Genomic DNA, 18,915 nt, shown 5'->3' on the forward strand with positions numbered 1-18,915 from the left:
TTATCCAATCAAAGACTGAGACGAATATTCATCAACCAATGGGGCTTCGTTGGTCTTGTCTGCCTACGGTTGCCACTATAGGCAGGCCTGAGAGGAGTTGCGCGTGCGCAGACATGTTACTACGTCAGAGCACAACTGTAGTCTTCAAATGCCGACACTCTGGTGAGAACGTGCGGAAGCCAGAAAGAATTTTGCCGCTTACAAGGAAACGGAGCCTTGAGAGACGAGATTTCCCAAGCCCCGAGGAAAAACAGTGAGGAGGAGCAGGGGAAGGAGGGAGAAGGAGCATAAAGGGGGTCCTGAGTTTGAGAGAGGAGGGCTGGGGTATGGACGCCAGAGTTTGATGACGGGAAACCGGATATTGAAGTCTTGGTTTTGAGGGAAGCTCAAATCTGAGGGAGGAGGGCGTTGCTCTTACTGGGGCTGTTCCCTGGGTCTTCAAGGAGTGCTCAGTTGTGGACTTTGTGTCTAAGGAATCATCTGGGTATGCTCACCCATGAATGAAGGAGAGGCCTGGGTTGTACATGGCATGGTGCTGACGATTGTATGCCGAGGTGTGAAGAAGGGTGACAAGAATCCGGGGATCCTGGGGAATTGGGGCTGTGAAAATAGAATCTAAATGCCACATTCCAAGGACAGCCAAACCAGGGCCCTCAGAATTCGAGCTCTGTTGGAGCTGGGTTCTGAGGACTGAGATGCTGAGGCCTTGAAAAGGTTCGGCTTGGGCTCTGAAGTCCTGAGGTTTAGTTAAAGCGAGGGCTCCCGGGCCATTGTCCTGCATCTAGACCCTGAAGGAACACAGTCGCTGGGATCCTGGACTCAGGGGACCCATAGCTGAGACTGAGATATGCAGCCGAGAGAACCTGAGGCACAGGAAGCCTGCTGGAACCTCCAAGTATTTAAGACAGATTGGCTTCCCATTCTTATGTGCCCTAGAACTGTCCTGGCCAGAAAACAAGGATTAACCCATCCCTGTCTGGTTGAATTCACTCCTGTAGTTTATCAGTTCCCAGGTCCTGATCAGCTCTTCCCAGTCTCAGAGAAGCCATGGGAGCCTGCCACATCCAGTACGCCCTGCTCCTCTCTCTGCTGGGCTTCGTCCCCTGCTCAGGTGAGGATAGAACAAGAGCACATCATCCTTTGAATGTCCGAATGTCCCACCTATCACTTAGTGTCTCTACGAAGAGGAGAAAAGAACTGCAGACACGGGAGGAGGAAACCATGTGCAAGGCCTGAGAAGGACTTTGTGTCTGACAACACCTAGCTCTCCTACCCAATGTAGGGGACCAGCATCCTGCCCACAGTTTCAGTCAGGAAATCACAGATTACATGTCCCTTGTTCCATCATCAATAATGGGTGCCCACCATATTGTTGTCCCCTGTGTTCCTCATCTCCTTGGCTTCCCTTGAGTCGTTCTGTCGCCCTAGAATGTGTCTTGTCCTGCTTTTCTTCTCAGACCCTGTGAATGGCCCCTTGTCTCTGGGACTGTATCAGGGACATAGAGGCAAGAAAGGATGTGTGCATGAAGACATAGGAAGGCAGAGTCATAGAGGATCCTGGGGGCCATTCTAAGAACTCGTGTTTTTAGATTTATTTTTAATAATTTTTAATTACCTTCAATTTTGTGGGTCTGCCTGCCTGCATGAAGGTATATGCTAATACATTTTGGGAATCATCTCAGCTCCTGGAAGAACAGTGAGTGCTCTAAGCACTGAGACATCTCTACAGCCCATTAAGGTCAGAATTTTATTCTAGGAAAGATGGGGCCCTACCAGAAGTTTGTGCCTTCTCAGGACTTCTCAGAGTTTCTCATGGGCCTGACCTTACTACCTAACCATTTAAGAAACTCCATGTGCTGCTGGGGGTAAATCCAGTTGGGTAGAAGTGAATGGGGATCAGAGAGACCCAGGACAGGCAGGGGAAAGTCCTTGTGTCATCTTAGAGCTGGCTGGAGGCATTAGAGGTGGGGACTGTGGTCAGGGTCTGCAGAGCCACAGGGCTTCCTGGGGACTGCAACATGGGCTGCAGGGAACGAAGACTGAGAATGGGGGCAGAGAGGCAGGTGGAGCAACTGGGGGAAGGAGTCAGCTTTGAGCAGGAGGGGGGGATGTGGGTGGGGTGGAGCAGAGAGAGTGCAGGTCTGGTGTGTAGGAGGAGGGCAGCTCAGAAGTGAGGAAAAGGTCAGACCCCTACTGGGGCCACTGAGAGGGGTAGGGTGCTTGTGGACACCTGTCCCAGGTACAAGAATTTCTGCATGATGGGGCAAACGTGATGCTCCTGGAAGGTCCCTTAGGGAAGGCCCACGTTCAGGATCCTCAAACTAGATTGTGTGGTGACCGTGAGGCTAAGGTGACAGCCCAGATTCTGAGTCCAGCTCTGCCACTTACTGCCTGGGTGGCATTGGGCATGTTCCTCAACACCTCCTGTCTGTTGCCCTCCCTTGACATTGCTGCCACTTGCTGGGGCCTGCGGTTTGGAGATGACACAGTTGAGCCAACAGTGGAGAGAGCAGCTTGCTCTGCAGACCCTGTGCTCCTGAGGCAGAGGCCAGGCTAGACCACATAGCCAGATCCTGTCTCAGAAACACAAAAAGTGAGGATGCAGGGGGCTCATGTGTGGAGATGCATTTCTGTATCCAGGCATGGAGCAGCACTCAGTGCTCACTAGCTGTTGAGCAGTTTTGTTTGGGAATCCAGGACCTTCCTGTTTGTGTTCGTGTTATGCTGGGGGACGGTTCTGTTGGTAAAGGGTCTGCACCCTAGGACTGGGGAAGACAGCCGATCTTACTGATGCCTGGGTTGGGCCAAAAGAGTGAGTCCACATTTCAGCTAGAGACACTGAAATCTGATAAAGGAAGATCATGGGCATTGTCCTCTGCGAGCATGTTCCCACGCACATGCTCCCCAAGCACCAACACAGATACACAGAGACATATATGTCTCCGGGCCTCCTCCTTTGCTATTGTAATGAGAACATGAAACCAGATGGGGAGTAGAGAATGCCTGAAGAGGAGCCATGAGTGGAGAGGCCAGCCTTCCTTGCAAGGCTCTGAGAGGAGGTCCCTGCAGGGGTTTAGGCAGTAACTGGGTGAGGAGGGCTGCAGGCCTGGAGGCTTTGAGTTCTGAGCACCTCCTTAATGCAAGCCAGTGATGTCTCAGCCAGGGCACTGGGAGTATGCTTCAGAATGTGATGGCCTCCCCTAGCCCAGGAACTGCAGGGACAGACATGGTGGGCCCCCTGACTCTCATACACCTTGGATTTTCCTCTTCACAGATTCTCTGAACTGTCAGTTGGGATCCATGATGCACGTCGGCAGTGGTCTCACTAAGGCAGCAGTTGAATGGACAGAACAAAGCACCATGATGACTATTCGTGAACAGAGTTGTCAGGAGATTCTTGTTCTTATAGATGTAGGTGCGTGGTCTAAGATGGTGGGACATACTTCTACACCCGGCCAAGCCCAACCCTGTCCTGGATTATAAGCCCTGCAGTTCTGCCCAGCTCCCCAAAAGTTGAGATCTCCCATGTCTGACCCTTGTTCTGCTGAGCTGTGATGAGGGTTACAAGGAAGATCTATGCTAATTAGAGTGAGACCCTGGACTTGAACCCTTGTACCACATGAACTGGGTGGGTGCTGGGTGCCTGCAGTGCCAGCATGGGGCTGTGGGTGGAGACAGCCAACTTCATCTGCAGCAACACAGGGAGTTCAAGAGCAGCCTGGACCAGAGGAGACTCAGAGCCCAGAAGAGAGAGGGAAAAGGGAGGTGGGGAGAGGAGGAGGGCGAGGGGGAGGGAAGGAGGGAGAGAGGATGCTGAGTGCCTGAGTCCTGTTCTGGTAAGCCTGAGTCCTTGTGCAGCTCCACAGGGAGGTGGAGCAGGGAGGAGAGAGAAGCAGAGCCCAGGGAGCCAAGTGTGGGGTGAAGGGCAGAGTGTAGAGAGAAACCCAGCAGGGGAGAGGAGATGCTGACCAGACTGAGGCTGCAGCATGGTGCAGGGGCTCAGGGGAGACAGTGAGGGGGGCCTGGTAACAGGATCTGCAAGGGGCAGAGCAGGGCAAGCCAGGTTTGGGCTTCAGTCTGTGGCAGACTCAGATCATGGTCTGTTCTGTTGTCACTGGGGCTCTAGTCTCCCTAATTGGTAGCATCCATGGACCCACAAACTAGGCATCCAGTTCTCAGCACCCTTTCTGTCCATGTCTCCATTCCATGCTTGTATCACGCCCCCCCCTTCAGGCAAAAAATCTGTCTTATTGGGAAGCAAAGGTACCAGCACAGAGAAGCATAGGAATGTAAGAAATATCACGGTGTTCGCCCCTGGACCAGGAATAATGGCCATCACTTTTTACCACGTATGTGACTCTGAACTGTGCAACAGTTCAAATAGCAGCAGAGTCCTACTTGACTCGATCCCTCGTGTAGGTATGTGACCCAGGGACCCAGAACTTGAAGGAGGTGCCCGTGACTGCAGCTGGGAACACGCTCTACAGCCCCTCCTCCTCTCTCCTCAGCCCCTCCTGTGCCAGGAAGGAGCCAGTGTCCTGTCCGCTTGCATTTTAAGGGTTCTGCCAACCGCAAGTCCAACCTTGTCTTCTGCCCTAGAGGCACTCGTTGTTACAGTAGTGAATTGGCCTTCTACGGAGGTAAGGGATGAAGGCTGCCTCCCCAGGATGAGGGAGACAATGGCCATGATTCCAGCGGCTCAGGAGGAGGGATGAGGACTCCGGGCTCTAAGGGAGGTGTGCAGAGGCCTGGACTTTGCAGAGGGAGTGTGGCTGGAGAGTATAATTCTGGGTGTGAGGGAGGAATCCTGCCCCTGGACCAAGACTTCTGGGTTCATAGGAGGAGGGCTGGGGCCTGGACTCCTGGATATGAGGTTTATGATTTTTTTTTTTTTTTTTTTTTTTTTTTTTTTTTTTTTTTTTTGGGGACTGAAAGGTTTCTTTATCCTTTAAATCCCCAAACCCCTTTTAAGGTTTCTTTATCCTTTATCCCTGCTCCTTGCCCCTGACTTGATCTTTATCTTGTAGGTGGCCTCAGTGTAGTCTTTAGCATTTCTGGATGTCTGGTCTATCCTCAAAAACGCTTATTGAAAAATCAAAGTTCAATTGGGACAGTCTCCATCACAGAAACCCGTTTTCCGTCCAAGAGTGGCGATCCATTCTCACATGGACTTGTCCCAAGTATGCTCCTGGCCTGGATGTTAGGGCTCAGGTCTCTTCTCAGCCCTTCATTTACAGCAATCTGATCTTTCTGCTGAACCCATTTCCTGGCCATTCTTAATCCCTCTTGACCACCCATACCCAGCCCGCCTGTGACTTCATAACCCAAAGATCTGAGATGGGGCACTGTCGTTCTGTGTCACGCCCACCTCGGCCGGCAAGGAAGACGCAACACCGTCGGATTCTTCTCAACAGCCTTTATTGCAGGACCACCTCATTGCTGATACAGGGACCTCGAGCGGCAAAAACGCTCGCCTTATATACACAACAGGCTGTGGCTATGCTAATTGTCCTTCAGGGATTGGTGGAGCACGAATCACCCCACTATCACCCCTGCTATTTGTCCTCCAGGGATTGGCGGAGAATGAATCACCTCACTAGCATGGTACGGTCCTGGCCAACTGACGCCAGGTGCAAAACCCATGCATGCGCAGTGCTGTTGTTCACCACAGGAGGGCGCCCTACATCTCCCCCTTTTTTTGTTTAATAAAATGACTGGTCTAGATCTGGGTGTCACGTCAATCTTGTCATTGCTCCTGTCTTAGGTCATTCTCATCCAAACTCGACCTTACCCATCAGAGAGTTACCCTATTGCCACCGAGCCCCATGTCTTAGGTTGGTCCGAGCTTGAAGAAAGTTGCCCGTCTCTGGATACAATGACTCCACATGACAGTGACACAAATGATCTAGGGTGAACTCCTAATCTTTCAAAGAGGCCAGTCATATGTTGGGAGAAGCAACCTTTTTAATGGTGGTCATAGCCTGGTAAACAACCACTTTGTGTCTGGCATGTTCTCTTTTTTAAATGGCCAATAAGCCAGAGACCTACTCCGCATCCCAGGAGGACAGTAGCTCCCCAGGCAAACATGCCCGCCCACTCCTTAAAAAGGGAGAAAGCATTGGTAATCCATGAGGTAAAATCTTCAACTGTGATGGGGTCCAACCTAGTGCTGTTGAGGACAGCAATCTGCATCAGCAATTGCTTGATAGTTGCTCTGCTTTCATGGACCAGTTTCCTTTCAGGTAATTCGAGATTTCTTTGCTCTGTTGAGAATGCTGAGAAAAGTTAGCTCGCAAAGGAATAATGCATAAACCTCTAAAGGAGGAAACGCAGGACAGCTGTGTCATATGATACAGTGCTTCAATTTGTTCTTGAACTAAATCTATCCTTTGATTAGCTAATAGAAAGCCAGATGCCAAATGGGTACATTGCTCACATTAGAGCTTATATTATATTGAATATTGAAATGTGGCTCTACGCAACCAAACACAGGGCAGGGAAGAGTTCTTAACAGTAAAACATAAGGTATGCGACAGAGAAAAGTTAGTGGCGGCATACCGTTGGGGCATTTCTCCATTTGGCACTATACAGGGAACATCACACAAACAGGAGGTAGAGAAAAAGGTTGGCAAAACAGTAGAATTGCTATGAACTGGCATGGGTACTGGCCAGGATCTGGCAATAGCCCACAAGATGAGTGAATCAACCTGGATTACCATTCCCAGTAATAGTAGGGTTCGTAGTCTCATCTTCAGGAAGAGCAGAAGGCAATTTTCGAGTCAAGCGCTCAGGTACCCAAATTGGATTTTCTTGATTCTGTGGAAAAACACAGACAGCTCCCCTAGATCTCAAAATCACGGGATCTGGGCCACGCCATTCACCAGTTAATACATCCTTCCACTTTACTTCTGCATTAGTCATAGGTGTAGTAGCAGCATGGCAATCTGCGGCAGAGCGGCCATGCGCATCCAAAATTAAGAAATTTAGAATAAAAAGAGCTAAAGAAAGTTGTTCTTTTGGTGTTCAGCCGCTGGCAATTCCCTCTTTTTGTTTTTGTATAAGCTCTTTTAAGGTACGATGTGCTCTTTCCACAATTCCTTGACCCTGGGGATTGTATGGTAATCCTGTAGTGTGACCGACCTGCATTGTCTGGCAAAATGCCTGAAAGGACTTTGCTGTGTAGGCAGGCCCGTTGTCTGTCTTGAGACTATCAGGCTTTCCCCAGGTTGCCCATGCCTCTAAGCAATGACTAATGGCATTACGAGCCTTTTCACCAGTCATCAGAGTAGCGTGTATAATACCGGAACAGGTATCAACAGAAACATGAGCATATTTTAAATTTCCAAATTGAGATATGTGTGTGACATCCATCTGCCAAAGTTTTAGCGGGATCAGACCACGAGGGTTAATCCCCACATGAGGAGGGTGGTGAAATTGAACACAATTCTGGCAACGTAACACCACATCATGAGCTGTAGCCCTAGAGATGTTAAATTTTTGTTGAAGAGTAAAGGCAGGAACATGAAACTTTTGATGAAATTCTCTAGCGAGATCAACCGGAGCAGCATGAAAAATAAACTCTCTACGAGTACTAGCATCCACCAGGGTGTTATTACTGGTCATGGGACCAGGCAAATTAGTATGGGCTTGAATATGTTGTATGAAAAAATTATTTTTTCTGGCCCAAATCAATTTTTGTAATTCTAAAAGAATTTGACATATGGTACTACTCGACCGAATTGGCCCTGCAATTTCAAGTGAGCGCACAGCATTAACTACATAAGCAGAGTCAGAAATTAGATTCATGCCACATGTTGTCTAGAATGACTCCATCCAAATTTACCAGCTTTATGTCAACTTTCTGTTACCAATGTAACATTTTTTAACCGTATCCAATAACTTAAAAGCCAATAGTCCATAACCAAGGCATGTAGAGAATATTTATCATTTAAAACCAATCAGAAACAAAATTGAAGTGGCTACACATACCTTTAATATTTAAATCAATCATCATTTTTACTTTTTCTAGCTGTAGTTTTAAGAGAAACACCTTGTCACCTGTTGAGTCCAATAATCACAGTCAAAGATTTTTCTAAGAGAAACAGCCATCAGTTCCATTACCTTAGAAGCTGTGAAGCTCCTGGTGTCTTTAGGATCGGCTAGTGTAAACATTTAGCCAGCCTCCTGGGGAGCTTGCCCAGCCGACTTAGGCTTCTAGCTACAGATGCAGGCTCCAAAAGCCAATTGAAACTTTTTATTTGTTTGTTCCTTTCTTGAAAGGAGTTAAAGCTACATCAATGGGTGAATCAACCAGCATTTAAAATTTTAACCTTTTCTTTTAAACATGAAACACAAAACATTCAAGCAACGAGAAGCAAAACCCAGACATAAATTGACATACATGGACAGCTTGGTGCACCAAGGACAGACAATAGACACAGAGGAAAAGAACTGGATGGTGTTCCACCAAAGGGACCCAGACATCCTACCTATAGAACCCAGAACCAGAAATAAGCACTTCTCCAATAGGATCCAGCAAGGAGGCAAGACGTCTCCCATCTCCTTCTGTCTCCAGGAGAGCTTCAAAGAACTTAAGCTCATTTCCTTCTTTTGCCAAAGCATCTGTGGAGAGTTCGGGAGGACTGTTTTCTCAACCCCATTCTCTCTCTTGTCTAGGGTGTAAACTGTCTCTAGTCAGGGTCCAAAGACTAAAAGCATCTATGAGAATCGACTTTGCCTCTCTAGATTTTAACATAACTCTAAAAGAACATATACACAAAAACATTTTACCATTATTACCTTGTCCCCTTTTGACCACTACCACTACCCTAAATCTTTATCTTTGCACATGCTTCCAATTTCTGTGATCCTTCTGAATTCTGCTTACTGGGGCCTTTAAAATCTGTATCCACCACCTGAGTTCCCATTCAAGGGGTCAATACGAGTCTGGTGGTGGAACTGAGGTCGAGTCCTGCGCTTCCTTTTGTTGCAGGGCGGCCCCGGACCCGATGGTTCTACCTTTAGTTTCACTTTCTCTAAGCTGTCGGCGATGCTTTCTAGATTGTCTGACATTTCTAAGGTCAAGGCTTTTAAAGAAGAATATATCTTATTTGTTTCCTGGTCCTGATTAGCCTCTATTTTTTATCTCTGCCTTCTCTCTGTTCCTTTTATCTCCTTTTCTTTTCTTTTTTTCTTTCGAGACCTTTTCTCCCTCCGACATACTTTCTTGTTGCTCCGCAAGTACCCTCTGACCTGTCCTAACAGCTCTAACAGCTTCCTCACATAGTTTATCCTCTAAGCAGGCACAGACCATTCGCCAAAGAGGTTTTGGTCTGGGCTTAAGCTTGCCCACTGTGGCTTCTCTATCCCACACAAAGAAAAAAAGAAACAAAATTACAAGCCCTACCCACAAAGGATTCATTGGAAACAACATTGCCGTAGTTCACAAACCTTTCGGCCTCTATACCAAGGCTTTCATCTTCTCTGCTTACCTCCAGTGAACCTTATCGTCCCTTATCCAGGAATTTACCGACTTCGCTGTCCTAAAACTGAAGAGTTCTGAATCCACGAGAATGTCTTCGGGTCTCCATACGGGCCACCAGTTGTCACGCCCACCTCGGCTGGCAAGGAAGACGCAACACCGTCGGATTCTTCTCAACAGCCTTTATTGCAGGACCACCTCATTGCTGATACAGGGACCTCAAGCGGCAAAAACGCTTGCCTTATATACACAACAGGCTGTGGCTATGCTAATTGTCCTCCAGGGATTGTCGGAGAATGAATCACCTCACTAGCATGGTACCGTCCTGGCTAACTGACGCCAGGTGCAAAACCCGCGCATGCGCAGTACAGTTTTTCACCACAAGAGGGCGCCCTACGGTTCTGCGATGCCTGGAGCCCTCATCCCTCACCCACACACCCCTTCCTCCTCATGTTTAGGTATAGGAGCCGCTGAACTCACCCTGCTCCAGAGCAGACGATCACACATGGACTACACATGTGGAAAAATAAAGTTGCTGTTGTTTCTCCAAATCCTGGGTTTCTCTATGTGAGGAGATGAGGGCACATAGTGGGATCCATGGCGAGTTGAGCTGCCAAGGCCTGGTTTTCATGGTACTTTGTGACCAAACTTTTCCTGGGGACTCAACAGTAACATCTACTCAGCCACATCCAGATTCCTTGACAGTGCAATGTATGAATACCACCAAAGTCCAACTTGGTGAACCATGAGGTTTACAGTGGAGTTAATTCCAGGACTATGCAGAAGTCACCCAAAGACAGCTGCTTCACCAAAGCCTGCCCCAGCCTGAGGGACAGCTCGCAAACCTGGGAATATGGAGCACCCTGCACAGCAGGGAGCAGCTCCTGATGTTTGAGGGCGCCCCTTCCAGGTGCCCCCGTTGGTGTAAACCTCCTGCAGGCAGCTCGAATGGGTTCTGCTTCCAGACATCTGGTCTGGTGTCAGAGCCTCCTTTGCAGCTTGGCTTATCCTTGAGTCTTCTTTGCAGCTTTTATTATGTTCCCTTGCATAGAGGGCCTGGTGAATCTGTTTGGTTTCAGGGACTTCCTGAAGCTATTTTGAATTGTTCTCTATGAGTTTATTTATAGTCACTTTATGTCCAGATCATAGTCTCTCTTTCCTCCCAGTCACTTTCCTCACAAGGCCCCTTCCCAAATTCTCCCCTGTTCCTCACCTCTGAGAAGGAAGAGGTTTTCCCTGGGTACCAGTCCATGTTTGCACCTCAAGTCATTGCAGGACTGGGCGCATCCTCTCCATCTGTGGCCAGACAAGGCAGTCAGTTAGTGAACAGGATTCACAGGCAGGCAACACAGTCAGGGTTAGCATCTGCTCCAATTGTTGAGGGACCAACATGAAGACCAAGCTGCACATGCGCTGCACAAGTGTGTTTATGGGGGGCTACGTCCAGCCCTTGTAAGCTCTTTTGTTGGTGGTTCAGCCTCTGGGAGCCCCCAAGGGTCCATGCCAGTTGACTGTGTTGGTCTTCTTGTGGAATCTGTATCCTGTTCAGGTTCCTCAATCTTTCCCTGAATTCTTCCAAAAGACTTTCAGAGCTCAGCATAATGGTTGGCTGTCTAAGACCCTCAAGTCGACGTCATTTTCATGAATGTTTGATCCCTACATGCTAGTAAGTTTTGCAAAATAAGCAGTCTTCATCATTGCATAGTGTTTAAACCTGGAGCCTTGCTTCAGCAATTCTGAACCTTAACCTTTGGGGGCTTGTGCTGGATGCTGGGCAACCCCTCCACTTCATGGTCAAGCATTTCTAGGGGAGCAATTGGCTCTCCACAGATCCATGAGCTGAGGCATGCCCCCGTGTCATGTGTCTTTGTGGTTTTGTCTCTTGTCCTGAGTTGCTCAGAGTTGTCTCCTGATCTGCTCAATGGGGGGGGTATTTTGTTGTTGTTCTGTTTTGTTTTGTTTTTTCTCCTTTTGTATTTCTTTGGCTGGCACAATCAGGAGGCCCCTGGAGGAAGGGAAGAAACACCAGAGGCTTCCTCCTGGCCTGGACTTTTCAAGGACACTCCAGAACCCCTTATGTTGAGAAATGTAAAGTAGTCTATGCCAGGTTTTGGTAGAAGGTGACAGGACCAAAATGAACCTAGTAGGCAGATCCTGAGGGCAGGGAAGGCAACCATCTCTGAACACTAACCCCGTGTCAGTGGGAGCTGGAGAACTCCAACCAAACACAGCGTTTGGTGGAGGCTGGTGGGTCATTCCTGAAAGGTGGGGTCTGACAACAGGAGAGGCCGCCTTCAGCTTAATTTGGGTTTCTTCTTCCAACTTCTGGAGGCTTATTGTGTGCTTGTGGTTTGTTTGCTCTCCCCTATTACCTTGAGAGATACCAAGGGACAGACAGTCAGCTCCACTCTGCTGGGCCTAGTCCAGTTATGGTCAGGGACCTCAAATACCTGGCAGAGAGTCTAAATGCAACTGTATGGTCCGGACAACTCACTCTGGGTTGCAGGAGCTCTCCTCTGTCTTTAACTCTTGCAGCATGGAACGTCTGGGTCCCTTTGATGGGACGTCTGGGTCTGGGGGAAAACGGTTAAAACTTTATTCGCTGGTCACTCACCCCTTGACTTAGTTGTAACAACAATGGCAATGACAACAACAACAAAGTGGCTAAATTGGGACAAAAACTGATAAACTGGAGCCGCCCTCGGAGCCCTACTTCCTGCCTGTCCAAGCTAAGCCAGGCTCGGCTTGTGAGGCTGCCGAGCCTCTCAGTCTGTCTGGATCCAACAGGAAGCAAGGAGCCTCCCTTGAAATCACAGCAAACAAAATAAAGTCCCGTCCTCTGTTTTAAATATGTAAATGTATGCAGCCATTGCATGTCTGTGTCTGACCGGTCTTAAATGTAAGTTTACTATGATTTGTGTGTCCCTGTCCTACAATATCAATTTATAATATATCTATCATCTATCATCACTGCAACAGAAAGTTGGTTTAAAACAACTCAGGGTTAAAGCCATTCTTGGCAACAACACACGCAATGAGCTAACCAAGGCCTCGGGAGGTACTTTTGAATTGGGATATTATTTTTATGCAATTTCTATCCTACCCTAAAAACTCAGACTTACAAAAGATAGGATTTCAAAATGATTCTTTGGGGAGGTATTGAAGGCACCTTCGAGTGTTGGTCGCGGTGGTTTTTTGGTTTTGTTTTGTTTTTGTGTTTTTTTGTTTTTTTGTTTTTTGTTTTGTTTGTTTGTTTGCTTTTTGTTTTGTTTTTTGTTTTGTTTTGTTTTTTTGCTGGCAGCCAAACTTGGTAGCGTGAAGGTAATACACTTGGTGTTGATTTTACAGACACTGAACTGTTTAAACAGTTGAGAGTGTTTTTTGTCTTCCAGAGTTTATGGTTAAATACATAAAGCTATGGAACATTCTGAAAAGCCTTGAATGTTTCATTGGGATATCTGTGTTGGTATATGATGGCTACCCTGAAGGAGGAAATTTTACTGGACAACAGCAATCAGGTTATCCAGTCATGGAGGGGGAGTCAATCATGGTGAGAAGAGCTCAGACGGTACCTATTATGATAGGCATGGATCGGACGATGAAAATGATGACTATGATAACGGAAGGTTTTCTTTTAAAAACACAGCTATTGATCAATGCAACATGTTACCGGTTAGAAATTCATTTCTGAGGTCTCTTTATCCATTGCAGCTTTGTCTGCTTCATTTCCCTCTTATAATGCCAAATATATTGCCCTATAAATTAAGACATTATAATAATTTATATAAATATATATATATGTAATAATGAAAATTAAGAAATTTGTGCATTTAAAAACCGTATCGAAGGGTTAAAACCTTTAAGAGGTTAGGAATCATTGACCTGTGGAATCCATGCTCCCTTCCAGTTTGCCTGAGCTCCCGGGCTCTAGGAGGTCTCTCAGTCCAAGAGCTGAACAGGTAAGAGCTCTCTCAGCCAAGGTCAGAACAAACCTAGTCTCCTTACAAAATACGTTTATGGGTTAAAAACTTTTTATTTTGACACTAGAAGAGCTTCAATTGAAAACCATAAGTTTTAAGGGTGCTATAAAAGTTCTAGTCTCATACAAGCTACTATAATTAAGAAATACCAGTTAATAGTCAATAAATAAACTTATGAACCATCATATCCTTTAATTCAGAAACCTATTTAAAGTCACGCCAAGTACTGATGCCGTTAATTTCAAGATAAAGCTTTATTCAGTCTCTTGTTTTATGTTTATAAGGTACTACTTGAAACAGGTAGCTAAGAACAAAATTGTCTAACTCAGATATCCTAGTAGGTGACAGCCCCCAAGCCAGACAGAGATCTGCTGAGTATGGCATTTGATGTTTAAACTTACTATGACAGAGACGCCCAAATCCTAACAATGATCCCCAAGGTCTCCAAGAAGAAAAGGGCACAACAGCAGAGGACACTGCCTGGACTGTGGTACCCTAACCACTTGGTGAAACTGTCCTAAAGCTTCATCTGCTGCCAGGGCCTAATCTAACCATGAACCAAAAGGACACCGGGAAAATTGATTGCTATATGTTTCTTAAGACAAGAAGAACCCAGCTTTCTCCTCCACAGGAAAGTCTCTAGGATTTGCCAAGCCTGGCAGCTGAAGGTTGATCCAGTCCTGGGACCTGTGCCCCCAACCAAGCCATCAACATCACGGGAACCTAATGGGATGGCCATCTGGGCAATGGGTAAATCTGTCACATTAATTGATACATAAGACATTTATTTAGGTTACAATGTATCCTCCTCAGATCTCTGATCACATTGACATCTAAGCTAACTGTAGCTTAACAACCAGACAATAGGCAACTAGCCCCTTACCTCAAGGTAATTCACCACCGTCTTAGTTCATTGCTCAATTCATTAGTTAGATAAAACTACCAGGGCTCTTATTAAAAGGGCAAGCATGTTTGCCTTGTTCATAAGCTTCATATTAGATGACTGCTCTCAAGAATTAGCTGCCCACATCTCAGGGTAAAAAAGGTTAGATTAAAAGTTTATGTAAGGTCTGAGGATATAAGAGCTTCTAAAAATATTTAAAGGTCTAGGAAATGATTGAGGTTAGTGATACAAACAGTAAGGATTAGAGGATGTGGAGGGGTAAGGAGAAAACTTAGAGGATAGAAAAATTACTTCAAATGGAGGATGTTTTAATGTTGGCAAGTTATAAAAATTAGAGGGTCTAAGAAGGCATCTTAAGTTATATTAATGCAAGTTATAAAATATAAGGAATGATGCATAAAAAGGAATCTTTCGTATTTACCCCCATGCTGTTATTATACTAAGATTTCAAAAGGTCAGAATTTAAACATTAACCAGTGGAATTTTAATAAGCTAATGGAGCACTGGCTGTTTAGAATTTAATCACTAGCTGAAGGTTTTAAATTCCCTTTGACTGTCTTCTGGATGGAGACTTAGAGGTGCTTCTCGTCATGTTACAAACACCTCTGCTCAGTCTGTGTATCTAACCCTCTGACCTGAAGAAAGGTTTTCTGCTTTTTAACCCAAACCTATAGATTTACCAGGTCTCAAAAGCATGAGTCTAGGGGCTGGGGTTTTAGCTCAGTGGTAGAGTGCTTGCCTAGGAAGCGCAAGGCCATGGGTTCGATCCCCAAATCCGAAAAAAAGAACCAAAAAAAAAGCATGAGTCTACTCCTGTCTCACAGACACCTGTCAACTACCATCCATCCATCTATCTATCTATCTATTTATTTATTTTAATCCAAATATGGATTTCGTTGTGATGGCTTAGCACTAATACAACTGTTTGTAAACTAAAGTTCAAACAAGCTTCAGGGAATCAAAAAAATGGTAAGAATTGGGACCCACCTGCCACAGATCTGATGAACTCCAGATGAGTAATCCTGCTGTTCTTGAAAATGAGAAATTTTTTCCTGTTCTTGAGATTGCTCACCTTCCCCAACCACTAGACAATTTTCACTTTTGTCCCTGGTCTGCATCTGCCTCACCAGTGTCTCGCCTGGCTGACGGACTCCACCCAAGGAAGCTATGAAGTTCCGAGCTGGCTCCAACACTGATGTAAATCAGTCCAGTGGACATAAAGTCCCCTGCCTTTCCACGGGGTCACCTAATCCAGTGCTTCTGATGAACGCCCCATTGCCTAGCACCTAAGCCTCCCTGGGCCCCTTGGGCAATGGCCTAATGTCAGCAGGAAGCAGTTACAGAAGAAACTTAAGGCATCCATTGTCCCACCTTACAGCTGAGATGCTAAGACAGAGAGGCCCACATTTCGACACTAAAGCTGACGTGGTCCTTAGGTCTCAGTATAACCCTGCACCAGCGGTTCAGACCTTGGGAAAGGGGGACGGAGAGGTCCAATGAGAAGTGCAAAACTCTTGGGAATAAAAACTTCCTATTCCCCGGGAAGCAAACTGAGCTTCTCAGAGGAAGTGAGTGACAATAAGTTGTTGATCAGTGGTGACCCTGACTTAGGGAGGGTATGTCTGGGTTGAAGACAGCTCCTGTGACAGCTGGACAGCAGGAATAACAAGGTCAGGACTGAGCTGGTCTCTGAAACTCTTAAAGCTCTCACCAAATGCAAGGAAACTGACTTAGCAACTAATCAGAGTTGTACTGATGTCACTGCTGTGCTCCTACCAATCATATTAGGGTTACCTAATCTTTCTGGAAAATTCCCCCAGGCCTGCATAAAAGGGACTTATGAGCACCTACACGTGGCATCATTTTCATGAATGTTTGACCCCTGCAAAATTTCTGCAAAATAAACGTTCTTTGCCAGTGCATACTGTTGGAGTGTGGGGTCTTCCTTCAGGGAGCCTTAGACCCTAAAACATAGACCTGACAGTCACAGTGCTGAGATGGGGCGTGTCAGGAAGAGTGAGTCTGGAGACCCAGAGGTGTCCATGTGCATCCACACATCCTCCTCAGGGGATTAATTAATGTTTCCACTGCCATGATGGAAACCAGAAGAAAGCAGGTTAATGGAGGGAAGACTTCCTGGTGGGGTAAAAGCTGATTGTGGTAGGGGGCGTGGCACCAGGTGTGTGTGGGGAGGGGCATGAAGCCAAGACATTGTCATTGGATCCACCATGGAGAGATTAGAATGGTGGGTCCCAGGCATGAGATGTGCCTGCCCTCATTCAGGGTGGGTCGTCTGCACTCAGTTAATATTCTCTGGAAGCACACTCAGCAGTCACAGCCCCAAAGGTGTGGTACGTTAATGTCCTGGTGTCTCTCATTTTTATATGTTGCCAAAAGACAATATTGCCCTAGTAATCAACCACTCCCTTTGTCCAGAAAATGTTGGAGTCTTCCATAGAGAAGACTTTGAAGGAGACCTTCCACACAGTGGGGGGTCCAACCCAGACCCAGGATTAGGCACAAACCACACCCAAAGATCCATTTGCACGGAATCTTTTATTAAGCAGTGAGGAAAAATTAAAATGGCTGCTAGCTGACTCAGGCGGAGAAACAGCAGCAGATGACATTAAGGTATAATTTTTTTTGTTCTATTGTGTGCATATAAATTAGTGGAATCCTGTGAAACGAATCCGTGAAAATTCAGAGAGGTAGGCGTTAAGAACAGACAAGAAGAGGACTGTGTACTATGACACCTGTTAAAGAGAAGCTTTGTACAGACCAAACACAGTTCTCCTAAATATTCACTGGCTCATGAAAGGTGTTTTGAGAAACCTTAAGCTGTATGAATACAAAAAGGAGTAGACTTCTGGGGTCTGAGGGATTTGCACTTAAAAACACTCCAGTCAGCAGAGGGTCATGATGAGCACTCTGTAGACAGATGTGTTTAGCATCTGCAACTGAGTGGGAAACCTTTACATGGTTGAGCCCAGCTCCAGCTGGAGCTGCTGAACTACCTTCTTCATGATAGTGACACTAGAAGACCCTGACCTGGTGCTGGGGACAGCCACGCTGGCTTGTCAGTCCAAGGGGCAGGGGTATAATTTTTAAGGAGAGAAGAAAAAGAGTGGTCTGTGTTAGCATGGGGTAGGACATAGTAGTATATTTGGTCCAGAGGCACAGAGGATAGGGATAAGGGACAGAGACAGGAGATGGAGGAAGAGGAAAAGGAGGATCTGTCCCAGAGGACCAAGGACTGCCTGTGGACAGAGAGGAGACAGAAGTGACACACAGGAAAAAGGCAGTTCATAAGGCTAAAAGGGGAACCCCAGGTTAGGATGACATAGTTAATTTTAATTGGGCATGTTAGTTAGGTGAGCCATGGGGCTTTTGAGTGCTGGATTTCAATAATTGGATACTGGGTCTTGGAAGTGAGCTCAGGAGGAGGAAGTAGATAAATAAGGGAGTAGACCTTAGCAGCTTGCTTTAGGAATGTAACCTAAGAGGTTGTTTGTTTGTTTGTTTGTTTGTTTAGCAAGGCAGAGGGAACAGGAGGGAGGAACAAGACTGCCAGAGGTACATTCTCCACTCCAGAGCTGGCCAGACTGGCCTCACACTTACTCTCCCATGAGCCACTGGTCCACTTCCCTTCTCTTCATTGTCTCTTGGCTTCTTCTGATGTCATGTCAATTTAATTTTTTCAAACCTTACTTTTAATGATAGTTCTTAGACTCTTTAACCTCCCTTGTAGCCCATCACCCAGCAAAGAAATGATACAGGGGAAGTGGACCTGTTTAGAAAGTTTCTTTGGAGCAACTCCTGTCGGTGTTGTCTGGAAATTGGCAGTTTAGTTCACAGGTCAGCAGCGGCAGCTCGATCCACTTGAAAACACCTCAGCAGTCCAGTTCAGTGGAGGCAGCATAGCAAACACCAATCAACAGCGGTGACCCGACCTAGCAGAGACAGCCAGGCCTTGTCCTTAGCTCAAGTCAGCAGGAGGGACCAGGAGGAACAGCAGGAGAAGGCCATGCCTCTCTCAGGGAAGCAAAGATCAGTGAAGACCCACAAGCGTTGCACAGCTAACTCTATAAGTAATCCTGGGTCTCACTCTGTCACTATGTGGAGTCCTATTTATGCCCTACAAACATCGTGTGTCCTCTACCCGCCTCTCCTCAGTACGTGCCTTGCCTCAGCAAAACATTACCAACACAACAGACTCTCCAAAGAACCCTTAAAGTTTCCACTTCGAGTCACACCAGGTAGCAAATCTCATGAAAAGAGATTTATTGGAGGGTCGCGAATGGAGAGGAGAATATAAGGGTGGCTGCCTCTGCTTCTCTAAGTGGACAGCAAGGACCTGAATAAGGGCAGGGCTTGTATAGGATTTCTTAAGGGCGGAGCTTCTCAGAGCAGAGACTTCCAGAGTGAGGATAGGTTGGATTTCAAGTCCTGAGGTTAGGGAGCTCAGGGATTGGTAGCTTTTTTTTACCCCTTTACCCTGCATCAGGCACATGGGTTGGGATGCGGAGACCTCAGCCAGAGCCGGCTTTGGC

The 18,915-nt window shown here is 46.7% G+C and overlaps 1 protein-coding gene across 1 annotated transcript; it reads left to right on the forward strand.

The window, feature by feature from the left end:
- The first annotated feature begins 156 nt into the window (after nt 1-156).
- On the forward strand, nt 157-5,245 carry LOC116894486 (CD177 antigen-like). Its single transcript, XM_032896196.1, has 6 exons — nt 157-253; nt 1,007-1,111; nt 3,275-3,415; nt 4,234-4,419; nt 4,509-4,640; nt 5,028-5,245. The coding sequence occupies exons 2-6, from the start codon at nt 1,048-1,050 to the stop codon at nt 5,243-5,245; spliced, it is 741 nt and encodes a 246-aa protein (XP_032752087.1). The 5' UTR covers nt 157-253; nt 1,007-1,047.
- Nucleotides 5,246-18,915: the final 13,670 nt, after the last annotated feature.

The sequence above is a fragment of the Rattus rattus genome, chromosome 2 (assembly GCF_011064425.1).
Source record: "Rattus rattus isolate New Zealand chromosome 2, Rrattus_CSIRO_v1, whole genome shotgun sequence".
In the NCBI taxonomy this organism is placed as follows: Eukaryota; Metazoa; Chordata; class Mammalia; order Rodentia; family Muridae; genus Rattus; species Rattus rattus.